Genomic DNA, 14,736 nt, shown 5'->3' with positions numbered 1-14,736 from the left:
CAGTGTATATGGTTTCTGGACTCTTGGTGCTTTTAAACCAACATTTTATTTACACATAGATTTTAAGAACATATTTTATATAAAAACAAAAGGTGCTAACTTTCCATCCTACAGATAGAGTCATTCATTTGTCAGTACCCTAGTACATTTGTATCTTCTTGCTCAAAGCATGGTCCACATACCAATAGCAATAGCATCACCTGGAAGTGAAATATGCAGAACCTCAAGGCCCTCTCCAAACCTACTAATCAGAAGCTGCATTTTAGCAAGATCCCTGATTGATCTGTATGCACATTCAAATTTGAGCATCAGAAAAAGACCCTGATGTTGGGAAAGACTGAGATCAGGAGGAGTAGGGGGCAATAGAGGATGAGATGGTTGGATGGTATCACCCACTCAATGGACATGAGTTTGAGCAAACTCCAGGAGATAGCGGAGGACAAAGGAGACTGTGTGCTACAGTCCATGGGGTTGCAAAAAGTCAGATGCAAAATAACATCTGAACAACAACACTTGTTGAAAAGTGAACAACACTTTTGTGCTTCTCTACCTGGAATCTTCAAATCGAAGCTCTGTTACATGATCCTTCCCAGTCCTGCCAATCTGATCTAGGCCAGCATGTTGGAATAACTGTGAGCCTGGTCACTGGTCCACGTGTCTTATAGAGAATGGCTCAGTGAATCAGGGCTCACCACCTCATCTCCTTAATAACCTAGGATATCTCCCAGGATAGTTTCTTAATTATATCATTCAAAGGAATGATTTGGTCTAAAACCACCAATGCAACCTGTGTGGCCATCTTTGATTGTCAAGATATTTATTTTGCATTATTTATTTTTTCTCCTTTTGGTCAGGCATGGATGGGAGCTTACAGTAACATAGGGCAGTCTGTACTGTGACACGGGATAGGAGAAATGGGAAAGAGGAGTGATGTTAAGGACAGAGAGATTTTCAGTGATCCAGGTACATATAGCTCCCCAGAGTCTGCATAGAATTCATAATGGGGCTGCAGTTTACCTTGGATTAAGGGATATTTGAGAATATTCTTTTTATCTGCATGATACAAAATATAAGGCTAATGGTTCTCCCTTTTCTACCATTAGCATTTGCTGATGCAGAAAGTGTTTTTATCTTCTTTGCTAATTCAGTGCCTTATTCTCCTTTACAGAACTCTCAGTGAATATAAATTTCCACAGTTTCCAGAGACCTTGCATTATCTCTACAAACTCGCTGTAGAAGGTCCTAGAAGGTCAGAAGACAGTGTCATCACAATAACATTTCTCACTGAAGTGAGTTTCACTAGGAGACTGTGAATAGCTGCGTTCTCATTTCCTTTCCTCATGCAAACTTAAATCAACACTCCAATGTTTTATCTCCCTCTCCAAATGCTGATTCTTACCAAAAGTTAAGACAATAACAGATATCTGAAGCTGAGGGGGTAAGGTGAAGATAGATTTGGATTATGAGAGGGTTGTCCCTTTAGACTGTTCCAGAAGTTGGCCTTTGAAGGGGTGTGGATTGTGCAAACTAATTATTTTTGTAGCACTAATTCGTATATCTCTGCATGCTTGTTAAAGTATTTGGATAATTGAGTTTACTAAAGGTGCTAGGTGACATTTGGATCTAAATGAGACTTCAGACAGCATGGAGGAAAAAAAAGAATGGACTAAATAACTGAGTAACATGAAGATATAGAACTCTATCACTTTGTACATGAGCATTACATCAAATATTGGAATGCCATAAAGAATTGAGTAAATTGAAGCTTTTTGCTTACAAAAAGCATGTAGAAAATTCTATAAAATGAAATTAACTAAATGAAATCTGCTGCTGCTGCTGCCGCTAAGCCGCTTCAGTCGTGTCCGACTCTGTGTGACCTCATAAACGACAGCCCACCAGGCTCCCCCGTCCCTGGGATTCTCCAGGCAAGAACACTGGAATGGGTTGCCATTTCCTTCTCCAATGCATGAAAGTGAAAAGTGAAAGTGAAGTCGCTGAGTTGTGCTCTTAGCGACCCCATGGACTGCAGCCTACCAGGGTCCTCCATCCATGGGATTTTCCAGGTGAGAGTACTGGAGTGAGGTGCCATTGCCTTCTCCAAATAAAATCTAATCTTCCCTAAAAGTAATATATAATATACAAGTTTCGATCTAAGGTATGATGCTAAATATTTCCCAAAGTTTGACATGATTTCAAACTTCATAGCAAAATAGTTAATAAACTACAAAGGCATACCCCTACACTATAGTATGTACTTCTAAAGCTTTCAGAAGGATACATGAATTAGTTTAACTTAACATTGCAATGGCAAATCACCTATTTTTTCAAACTTGCTTAATGCATTTGAATCTCTCATATTTTATTATGTGACTCATTATTTTTATTGTACTATCCTTTAATTATGTACAAATACCAAATTGGTCTAAACATAACATACAAAATCCCTCCCATACAATAATACAGTTAAAAGAAATTTATACCTACTATTCATTTTTAATTTCTATCTCAAATAAAGCAAGTGAGTTCAGGTTTTTAACATAAATAGATGGATAAAGAGAAAGACAGGTGGGGGGGTGAAGGATGGAGGGAGGGAGAAAAGAAATTTCTTAGCTCAGAAAGGCCTAGAAGTTGTGAGTACCTCTATTCCTCAGATTTTGGTTTCTAAATACCGTTTCCCACAAAAAGGAACAAGGGTTCCCTGTAGGAATGGTTGATTCCAGGGAATGTACACAATGAATCTGGAACACCCTGTTCTGTCAGACTTACTTAAAAAATGACAGAATGGGTCAAAAGGACACAGAAGCCAGCTTGAAGGAGCATCCCCGGGAAAACCTATGACAATCTGATCATCAAAAGGATTGACAATAATAGTTTATAATCTTTTGAATAAAATAAGAATTCTTGAGCTTGAAAAAAATAAATAAAAAATAAACTTACAGACTACATAAAATTTATATAAGCATCATTAATATACCTGATAATGTTGAATGAAATTTAGTTGCCTCTCGCATCGTGGATGTAATACTTATTTGATGTAATATTACATAATGGATGTGATATAATTGGACAGTCACATGACTGTCCATCCAGGAAATCAGCAATGACCACACTCTTCCACTGCTTTCTCTGTTTAGAACTTCTGGGCAATTGTCAACTTTCCAGTTCAACTATGCAGCCCCTTGGCCTTTAGTTATTTTGAGCACACAATCTATGTATTTTACCTTATTTTGGTCTTCTCGGCCAGTGACACCTAAGATAGTATTACCAATGCCTATGCCATCTATTTATATTTGTTATTTCTAGTTTTCTACTAATGTAAATAGCAATCGAGTTTACATCTTTGTGCCTAAATTTTCTTTCTTTTGGTATTTTATTTTCTTATAATAGATTCCAAGAATTTGCAATAATAACTAAAATGTATAAGTATTCTTGGGCTTCCCTGGTGTCTCAGTAGTAAAAAATCTGCCTGCCAATGCAAGAGACGCAGGTTTGATCTCTGGGTCAGGAAGAGCATCTGGAAAAGGAAATGGCAACTCAGTCCAGTATTCTTGCCTGGGAAATCCCATGAACAGAGGAGCCTGATGGGCTACAGCCCATGGGGTCAGAGAAGAGTCGGACACAACTTAGCAACATAAACGTTCTCAGGCTAGGGATGGTTTCCTGGAAGGCAGTGCATCAGTCCTCCCCACACAGTTCATGGGAGAGCTCATTCCATAGCACTTCACCACCATGGACAAGCTCTCCAATGTGAGAGTGGATGTCCTATGGGCGATTTGATTTGTTCTTACTGTTAAAACTTTCAGAGAGGTTGAACATTTTTAAAATATTGTTATTTATAAAGTTTCATATTATGAATACTCTGATCTTTATCCAGTTAGCTACTATGACCTTAGTTTTTTTCCTAAGGAATTGTATGATTCTCTCTCTCTCACACACACACACACACACACCACAGATTTGTGGAGGATGTCAAGTAACATATGAACATGGTACTTTAAACATCATTAGTAAGATAAATCACAAAGATTAAAAAAAAAATCTGTAAAAAAATATTCTCCCCCCCCGAGGGTTTATTGATGTTATATGTGTTGATACCATAATTTTAAGATTATGATATGCATTGAAAGTGAAAGTGTTAGTCACTTAGTCATGTCCAACTCTCTGCAACCCCGTGGACTTTAGCAAGCCAGGCTCCTCTGTCCATGGGATTCTCCAGGCAAGAATACAGGAGTGGGTTTTTATGCCCTTCTCCAAGGGATATTCTGGACCCCGTAATTGAACCTGGGTCTCCTGGGCTTCCAAGGTGATGCTAGAGGTAAAGAACCTGTCTGTCAATACAGGAGACACAAAACACACGGGTTCGATTTTTGAGTCGGGAAGATCCCCTGGAGTAGGGCACAGCAACCCACTCCAGTATTCTTGCCTGGAGAATCCCACGGACTGAGGAGCCTGGTGGGCTACAGTCCATGGGGCCACAAAGAGTCAGACACAACTGAAGTGACTTAGCACACACATGCTCCTGCCCTGCAGGCAGATTCTTTACCATCTGAGCACCAGGGAAGCCCATGGTATGCATTACATGGTAGAAAATGAATGAGTAAACATATAACTGCTATTAGGCACCAAGGTTTTCCAGGTAAGAGAAAGAGGAGGCAGCATAAAAGTATAAAAAGTTAACATAAACGCTATTATCCTATATGTAAGAATTTCTTTCATCATATCTATATGTATGAAATTTTCTTTCATCATATGTATATAACAAAGCATGTATTTCCTATTATATCTGCTACTTCTCCTTCCCTCTATGAGCCCAGAAATACATGTGAAGTAAAAGTATGTGTATGTATTTAGAGTTTTAGTGTGATTTGTATTTGTTTTACTAAAAATGTCTTGATTTTTATTACTGAAGCAAAAAAAAAAATCATGCTTGGCCATTATTCCATCTATTAACTTAACTGTTTTCTTTTAGCTTCTCAATAATTTCTTCAAGGACCCATTCCCAGAAAAATTTTTGGTTCTCTTCAGAAACTGGGTCAATGACCCCGATCCTGCAGTTTGCAAATTGAGCCTTCAGAAAATTGCCAGTATGGCACCAGTTATCAATGAGGTATGCCTGTGTATGTGATTTGTGTCTGCCAGCAGTCAAAGTTACGATCTGAGATTTGATATAACTCAGTATCGTTACAGACAAAACACTGATTGTTTTTAGTTTATACATCCCTAAAACAATATCAAAGTCAAGTATTTTATCAATAAGGAAACCGAGTTGAGTTGAAAGGATGTGTTGTCAATAGGTTTTATCATCTTATTTATATCTTCCCAGAAGATTATTCACTACACTCAGGACTTATCAAAATTGCCCACAAAAACACTCTTGTTGCAGTCTAAACCACATGTCCGTAAGTTATTTTTCATTCCAACATACACACATGAATACACATTAATTCCTACCTCAGAGCATTTGTTCAAGTTTTTTCTTCCTTTATACTACTTTCCTCCTTCACCCATTCACGTTTTTCTTATTTTTCAATGATTATCTCAAGTCAACTTTCACTGAATATTCTGCTTTCTAGCAGCCTGATCCCTTTCAGAGCCACACCAACTATAAGCACTTGCTTATATAATATTTATATTTATGGCTCTCTACCTATGACTCTGAAACTAACAGCATCAGCGTCTCTCAGAAACTTGTTGAAAATGCACATTGTCAGGCCCTATCACAAGCCTACAGAATCAGAAATCCTAGAGGTTGTGCCCACCAACCTATGACTTCAAAATTCCTCCAGGTCATCCTCAGTTCAGTTCAGTTCAGTCACTCAGTCAGGTCTGATTCTCTGCAAATCCATAGACTGCAGCATGCCAGGCTTCTCTGTCCATCACCAACTCCCAGAGTTGCTCAAACTCACATCTATCGAGTTGGTGATCCCATCCAACCAACTCACCCTCTGTCGTCCCCTTCTCCTCCTGCCTTCTATCTTTCCCAGCATCAGGGTCTTTTCCAATGAGTCAGTTCTTCACATCAGGTGGGCAAAGTATTGGAGTTTCAGCTTCAGCATTAGTCCTTCCAATGAATATTTAGGACTGATTTCCTGTAGGATGGACTAGTTTCATCTCCTTGCAGTCCAAGGGACTCTCAAGAGTCTTCTCCAACATCACAGGTCAAAAGCATCAATTCTTCGGCACTCAGCTTTCTTTATGGTTCAACTCTCACATTCACACATGACTACTGGAAAAACCATAGCTTTGACTAGGTGGAACTTTGTTGGCAAAGTAATGTCTCTGCTTTTTAATAGGCGGTTTAGGTTGGTCATAGCTTTTCTCCCAAGGAGTAAGTGTCTTTTAATTTCAAGGCAGCAGTCACCATGTGCAGTGATTTTGGAGCCCCCCAGAAATAAAGTCTGTCACTGTTTCCATTGTTTCCCTGTCTATTTGCCATGAAGTGATGGGACCAGATGCCATGATCTTAGTTTTCTGAATGTTGAGTTTTAAGCCAACTTTTTAACTCTCCTCTCTCACTTTCATCAAGAGGCTCTTTAGTTCCTCTTTGCTTTCTGCCATAAGGGTGGTGTCATCTATGTATCTGAGGTGATTGATATTTTTCCCTGCAGTCTTGATTCCAGCTTTTGCTTCATCCAACCCAGCATTTTGCATGATGTACTCTGCATATAAGTTAAATAAGCAGGGTGACAACATACATCCTTGATGTATTCCTTTCCCAATTTTGAACCAGTCTGTTGTTCCATGTCTGGTTCTAACTGTTGCTTCTTGACCTGCATACACATTTCTCAGGAGGCAGGTGAGGTGGTCTGATATTTCCATCTCTTAAAGAATTTTCCACAGCTTGTTGTGATCCACAGTCAAAGGTTTTAGCCAGGTGATTCTAATATAGGCTAAACTGGAGAACTACTGTCCTATATCATTTCCCACTGAGTCATGTAAATACTACTTGCCTTTCCAGAAGAGTACATCAAAGCAATCCCTAAGAAAGGCAATCCCAAAGAATGCTCAAACTACCACACAACTGCACTCATCTCACATGCTAGTAAAGTAATGCTCAAAATTCTCCAAGCCTGGCTTCAGCAATACGTGAACCATGAACTTCCAGATGTTCAAGCTGGTTTCAGAAAAGGCAGAGGAACCAGAGATCAAATTGCCAATATCTGCTGGATCATTGAAAAAGCAAGAGAGTTCCAGAAAAACATCTATTTCTGCTTTATTGACTACGCCAAAACCTTCGACTGTGTGGATCACAATAAACTGTGGAAAATTCTGAAGGAGAGGGGAATACCAGACCACCTGACCTACCTCTTGAGAAACCTGTATGCAGGTCAGGAAGCAACAGTCGGAACTGGACATGGAACAGCAGACTGGTTCCAAATAGGAAAAGGAGTACCTCAAGGCTGTATATTGTCACCCTGCTTATTTAACTTGTATGCAGAGTACATCATGAGAAACGCTGGGCTGGAAGAAGCACGAGCTGGAATGAAGATTGCAGGGAGAAATATCAATAACCTCAGATATACAGATAACACCACCCTTATGGCAGAAAGTGAAGAGGAACTAAAAAGTCTCTTGATGAAAGTGAAAGAGGAGAGTGAAAATGTTGGCTTAAAGCTTAACATTCAGAAAACTAAGATCATGGCATCTAGTCCCATCACCTCATGGGAAATAAATGGGGAGACATTGGAAACAGTGTCAGACTTTATTTTGGGGGGTTCCAAAATCACTGTAGATGGTGAATCCAACCATGAAATTAAAAGACGCTTCCTCCTTGGAAAGAAAGTTATGACCAACCTAGATAGCACATTAAAAAGCAGAGACATTACATTGCCAACAAAGGTCCGTCTAGTCAAGGCTATGGTTTTTCCAGTGGTCATGTATGGATGTGAGAGTTGGACTGTGAAGAAAGCTGAGTGCTGAAAAATTGACGCTTTTGAACTGTGGCATTGGAGAAGACTCTTGAGAGTCCCTTGGACTGCAAGGAGATCCAACCAGTCCATCCTAAAGGAGATCAGTCCTGGGTGTTCATTGGAAGGACTGATGCTCAAGCTGAAACTCCAGTACTTTGGCCACCTCATGCAAAGAGTTGACTCATTGGAAAAGACCCTGATGCTGGGAGGGATTGGGGGCAGGAGGAGAAGGGGATGACAGAGGATGAGACGGCTGGATGGCATCACCGACTCGATGGGCATGAGTCTGAGTAAACTCCGGGAGTTGGTGATAGACAGGGAGGCCTGGTGTGCTGCGATTCATGGGGTCGCAACGAGTCGGACACAACTGAGCAACTGAACTGAACTCAAGTTTCATAATTCACTTGCATATTCCAAAGTACCTTGCACAATCCTGAGACTGTAGATATTCCATAAATTGTTACTGATTTAATAATAAATTTAATAAATCCTAGTATATCTATTAAGCACAGTCTCTGAAAGCTTAAAGACAGTCAGTGGGCACTCATTTTGCATTTAGAATGAAGTGAGTCATAGTTTATTTCCTTTAGATAAATCATAGGAGTCAATAGTATGAATTGTGAATAGAAAGTTATTTATTGCCTTGTCTAGTGCTCTGACCAAGAGAGAGACAGTAGAAAGTGATCTGGATTGATGTTTCACCCACCATCTACTAGTAAGGACTCAGTTTTCCTGCATGACACAAGTGTCTTCTGGCTATTACTTTGGCAAATAGTATTTATTTCTTTTACTTCTTTTCTTTCCAGCCTTTCTCTCTCTTTTTTGATGTTTTCTTTTCATGTTTTAATGGTGGGATATTCTGCATGTCTCTGATCTGCAATTGAGGCCCACTACTTAGCTCAGGAGCTCAGTGGCTCTCATGTCCAAACAGGTCATTGTCATCTAGTTTAGATGTTAGTACTGCCAATGGCATGTTGGTATATATTTATTAAACAATCAACTTTGTGAAAATAAGACCACTTATTCCCTGGTGTAAATACTCCCACCATTGCTGATTTCAATCTATCAAAGGAACATCAGTAAACATGGATCTGGGCAGAGATGCACAGTAACACATTATTAGTTAATATTTCTACCATACAGATACAATACATGTAAACAACCCGAAAGGCAGAAAAATTTAGCAAATTTAGCAAAAGAAATAGGAAGCAATGAATCTTGAGTATTTACTACCATTGTTTTTATTTATTTCTAAATTTATAAAATTTAAATTTTTAGTAGTGACTTTTTTTGACAGTTGATTCCTGTAAGCCAGCCCCAGCACACCACTGCATGCTGCCCAAACTCAGAGGTGTGCATATCAAATGCTACCTCAAGTCTCCTTCTAGCTCCTAATTCTCACCATTTTCTTTCTGTTATACATAGATAGAAAATGTCTGCAGCTTATTAACATCCATCTTGGATGCCTTCCTTTCCAAAGACACAACTGTTATAATCCGGGCGTTGATAACCCTAAGGAAACTTTTAGACAGACTGGACAAGGTGACCTACTCCTCCCTGTCTACCAGAATTGCTTCCAGCTATTGTCCTCTGATGGATCATGTGAGTTACGCAGATATGTGAGACCATTAGGTTTCATCATTCAGCTGAAGTGCCAGCTAAGGCAATGATATTACATTCCAGAATAAGTGAACAGAACGCAGTCATTTTGTGCAGATCTGCCATTTGTTTTCCAGAGATAATAATATTAATCAAGTGAGCTCCAAGTTTGTATTTGTGTTTTTACATATTTTTAAAATTTTATTTATTTATTTTTGGCTGTGCTGGCTCTCCCGTGCTGCTCAGGCTTTTCTCTAGTTGCAGCAAGCAGGGGACTATACTCCAGTTGCAGTGCACAGTCTTCTCACTGTGATTTCCTCTCTTGTTTCAGAGTATGGGCTTCAGGGCACGTGGGCTTCAGTCATGGCTGCACAGATGCTGTGGCTCCCAGGCTCTGGAGCACAGGCTAACTGTGACTCACAGGCTTAGTTGCTCCGTGGCATGTGAGATATTCCCGGATCAGGACTCGAACCCATGTCTCCTGCATTGATAGGCAGATTCTTTACCACAGAGCCACCAGGAAAGCCCTGTATGTTTGTTTTTAAACTACGGAAGCCTGACCATAGGAAATGAGAGTCAAAATGTAGCCTTTATTCTTAGATAAGAGAGGAATTGTAGTTTAGTGGCTATATTTGTTAACCCTGAATCTGGACTTTCTAGGTTCAAATCCCTGTGCTGCCACTGACTAGCTGTGAACTCCTGAGCAAGTGGCTCAGTCTGTTAGTGTATCATCTGTAAAACAGAGTGAGTAGCAGGCATATTATGGGTATTAGAGTTGACATGTGTAATATCTCAAATGAATTTCTTATCATAGAAAACATTAATTAGAAACTCTTTGATCAGATAGTTGTGTGTTTTGAAAATTCTCATTTTTATGGTAAATGTATAGTTTATTAAAAATACAGTATTTTAATAAACAAGAACATGTTGGTATACTATGAGAAATCTATTTGTTTTTAAAGACTCCTTTGACGAATTGTTTGTGAACTAGAGAATTGTGTCACAGTAAATTATCTTGCCAAAATTTGTAACTTCTTACTAGTTCCGCAGATTTCATTGAAAAAAAGGCTCAATATTATTAAATTATAGAAAGAGGAAACTTAGTGGCAGAAAAGATTTTTATAAGGAGATAATGATAATAATAGTAATAATAACACTGGCTAAAATTTATTGAGCATTTACTGTACACCAGGCATTATTCTAAGGCATTTACATGGACAATTTTATATAATTCTCTAGACAACTCTCTTGGGCTTCCCTTGTGGCTCAGCAGGTAAAGAATCCACCTGCAATGCGAGAGACCTGGGTTCAATCGCTGGGTTGGGAAGGTCCCCTGGAGAAGGGAAAGGCTACTCACTACAATATTCTGGCCTGGAGAATTCCACAGACTGAATAGTCCACGGGGTCGCAAAGAGTCAGACATGACTGACTTTCATTTTCACTAGAAGACAACACTATTACTATTATCCAGTTTACATACAAGCAAACTGAGGCAAACTGAAGTGAATATTAGCCCAAGTTCATACAGCTGATAATTAGTATGTCCATGTAAATTATTATTTTCAAAATGGAGTAATATTTTTGTAAAAACTGGAAGTGATATTATATTTTTAAAAAATTAATCTCTTCCTCTGACTTGTAATTTTTCTCTTCTAGAATCCTTATACTCCAGTCACCTTCCTATTTAGACTAAGTAAACCCTTGGAAACCTAGTATTATGCCAGTATGCAAAGAACTCGCATTGGTATTCAGTAGCAATTCTGCAAAGGCCTCCAGCATTGAATACATCATGGTCACATTACCCTAAGTATTTTGATAGAAATTATCTCCAAGTTATATCTTTCAGTTCAGTTCAGTTGCTCAGTCATGTCTGACTCTGCAACCCCATGGACTGCAGCAAGCCAGGTTTCCCTATCTGTCATCAACTCTTGAAGCTTGCTCAAATGCATGTCCATCAAGTCGGTGATGCCATCCAACCATCTCATCCTCTGTCGTCCCCTTCCCCTCTGGCCTTCAATCTTTCCCAGAATCAGGCTCTTTTCCAATGAGTCAGTTCTTCACATCAGGTGACCAAAGTATTGGGAGTTTCAGCTTAATCATCAGTCCTTCCAATGAATATTCAGGACTGATTTCCTTTAGGGTTGACTGGTTTGATCTCCTTGCAGTCCAAAGGACTCACAAGAGTCTTCTCCAACACCACAGTTCAAAAGCATCAATTCTTCGGCTCTACGCTTTCTTTATGGTTCAACTCTCACATCCATACATGGCTACTGGAAAAACTATAGCTTTGACTAGATGGACCTTTATTGGCAAAGTAATGTCTCTGCTTTTTAATATGCTGTTTAGGTTGGTCATAGCTTTTCTTCCAAGGAGCAAGAACTATGGATGGAGGTTCATGACACTGTACAGGAGACAGTGATCAAGACCATCCCCAGTTATATCTTTAGTATGTTATTAAATACTATCTTCCTAAATTTAAGAAGTTCACTTTTCACAGGGGATTTTCTTTCATGTAATATGAATTTTGGTAAGTAAGTCTTATTTTCAAATCAGAAGAAGAGATGACTTCTTAGACCCAAGGTGAATTCGCCCAAGGTGAATCTTTTCTAAAAACAAATGATAAATATATACACACACTTATATACACATCATATATAGTGTATATACATTATATAAATATATATACTATATAGTGTGTGTATATATATACATACATATTATATGTTAGTGTATATATATACATATATATATATATATATATACATATACATATATATATATATAGTGTGTGTATATGTATATTCTCAAATGAGGTCTTTTCCGTGTGCATGTTTTAGGCTAATGGAGGTATTCGGAGTATGGCCATTCACCACTTTGGTCAGTTACTCATGGACATGAGTCAGTACACATGGATGCTAAATGATGTGGTTTATGCAGGCTTGGTGCCTCTGATCCTGTTTTTGGAAGATACAGAGGAAAGAGTAGTTAAAGTAAGTCCTGAAATTTTGGTTTTCTTAGTTTTGCAGAGAATCACAGTGTTTTATATAACACCAGATGGAATGGATCTTTACTGACCTTATTCTGCTTCACAGGCATGTAAATATACATTAGAAATCTGTGCCTCAGAATTAAAATGGTCAACATTATATTTCCTAAAGGATGAATATTACAATTTTGAGTTGGTGGTGCTCAACATCTGTAACAATCTTGTAAGTGTCCACTCAAGATTTACTACCCTAAGAGTTACAGAGACAATTTTAAAGGATATACAAAGTGATGAAAAGCATAATGGGCACAAGGTGAATCTAGAAGGACTCTGAAGAGAAGATAATAAATGGACAATTACAGCTAGGGCTTGAGACCAGAGAAAAATTAAACTTTCCCACTTTCTTCTCCTTAACATGGATCATCTATTTTTCCTTCCTTCAACCCACCTACTTTGAGCAGTGTAAAGACAGGCACAGCATTTCAGATCACCGAAAGAAAAGCTGGAATTAGTTTTCCATGACTGAATGAGCTGGTTTTCTGAAAACCAGCATAAACTGCAACAATAGACAGGTAGGGATGGAAGGATGTTAACCAAAGGTTGGAAACCCAAAGACTGGATATCATATAAAAGCTGAATAATATCTGCAAGCAAGAGAGTAACATTCCTACATAGAAACCCCCAAGTTTTAACCCGGTCCTAATTTGGTATAAGCAACCAAGTTTGTTTCCCTGGAAGCCTCTCTGAATTTAGCATATAAGTATTTTCAAGAAGTGAGAGAATTTTTTTCCTTTTTATTCTCAGCTTATTTCTCATCAAAAATACATTACAGATTTGATATCTGAGACCTTAGGATTCCTGGAGAGTTCCAGAAGATATCTGAAAAGAGGATCAGTTATTTTACTAGGTAAGTAAAATTCAATTCTCATTTCCTAATTTGTCTTAACAGGTAAAGAATGGATAGCAGCTAGAAGTTTTCCTTGAAAAAATTATAAATTTTCTTTGTTTAGGATGGACTCAAATTTTCATGATGATATCTATAATGAGCAGAAGTTAAAATATATGATGAGAATAGAGTTCTACTTTATAATACACTGCTAAGTATGTAATTAAACTATCATACAAAATATTCAACCAGATAAATTTCAAAATTTAAGAAGGTGGCAAACCACTACAGTTCTCCTTTGCTGCTTAAAAATCACCTCTCCCCATTGAAGAATAATATATATTTTTTTAAATGTCAGTCTTTAACAAAACATGAACATCTCTAACCACAAATTACAACATATGAGCGATAGTCAGTCGCTCAGTCCTGTTTGACTCTTTGCAACCCAATGAAGTGTCACCTGCCAGGCACCTTTGTCCATGGGATTCTCCAGGCAAGAATACTGGAGTAGGTTGCCATTCCCTTCTCCAGGGGATCTTCCCAAACCAGGGACCGAACCCGGGTCTCCCACACTGCAGATTCTTCACCATCTGAGCCCCCAGGGAAGCCCACAACAGATGAGGAAGAGCTACCAAATCTAATGAAGGTCAAAAAAAGAAAATGTAGAGTTGAGGGAGTACAGTAAGATTCTAAAAGAAGACAACCAAAATTTTTGACCTTGAACAAATCTGACCAACCAGTTTTTTTCCCACTACCTTCTTACCACGAAGATCAAAACTGATAATCCTTTATTTGAAATGAGAGGAAAGAGTTCTCATTTGCCCTCAGGAAGTATGTAGGGCACCAAGGAATGAGAAAATACTTAGTTATGTCATACATGTGGGCTTCCCAGGTAGCTCAGTGGTAAAGAATCTGCTTGCAATGCAGGAGACAAATTTTAAAAAATGTTTCTACAGAGTACTTGAAAATCATAATAATTATATTCATGAATCCAAAACTCTTAAAAATAAAGGTCTATAGATATAAGTGCTCAGGAATATATAATGGTAAAATAGGAGCACATGAAAAATAATCTTTCAAAGTACGGTAGAAAGTGTAAGAAAAATATATAACCATTATTTAAAAAAAAAAAAATTACATTGCAGGCAATGGAAGAAAATACATAGTGTTGATAACCCAGTAAGGGAAAAGGAGTAAAGGGTTGAGAAATGTTAGCAAAATAGATGTAAACCAATAAGAAATAGTTTGAAAAATTGGGGAGTAACAATAGAGAAGATAGATTACAGAAAGATAATATCCCTTAAGAAAAAATGAACAATTAAAAAAGTATTCAAAGATAAAATTTAAAAACAAAA

General features: G+C 38.2%; 1 protein-coding gene across 1 annotated transcript in view; it reads left to right on the top strand.

Annotated features, from left to right (window-relative positions):
• The window catches only part of MROH9 (maestro heat like repeat family member 9), a 140,543-nt gene that overhangs the window by 111,755 nt on the left and 14,052 nt on the right, over window positions 1–14,736 (top strand). Inside the window, exons 17-22 of the mRNA XM_043484660.1 lie at window positions 1,169–1,289; window positions 4,970–5,107; window positions 9,336–9,512; window positions 12,347–12,499; window positions 12,602–12,718; window positions 13,300–13,402. Of these exons, the coding sequence (XP_043340595.1) occupies window positions 1,169–1,289; window positions 4,970–5,107; window positions 9,336–9,512; window positions 12,347–12,499; window positions 12,602–12,718; window positions 13,300–13,402 (809 nt within the window). The remainder of the gene's footprint in view (window positions 1–1,168; window positions 1,290–4,969; window positions 5,108–9,335; window positions 9,513–12,346; window positions 12,500–12,601; window positions 12,719–13,299; window positions 13,403–14,736) is intronic.

Source organism: Cervus canadensis, chromosome 13, assembly GCF_019320065.1.
Source record: "Cervus canadensis isolate Bull #8, Minnesota chromosome 13, ASM1932006v1, whole genome shotgun sequence".
Classification (NCBI taxonomy): Eukaryota; Metazoa; Chordata; class Mammalia; order Artiodactyla; family Cervidae; genus Cervus; species Cervus canadensis.
Note: the sequence above shows the minus strand (reverse complement) of the source record. Positions and strands in the feature narration are given on the sequence as shown.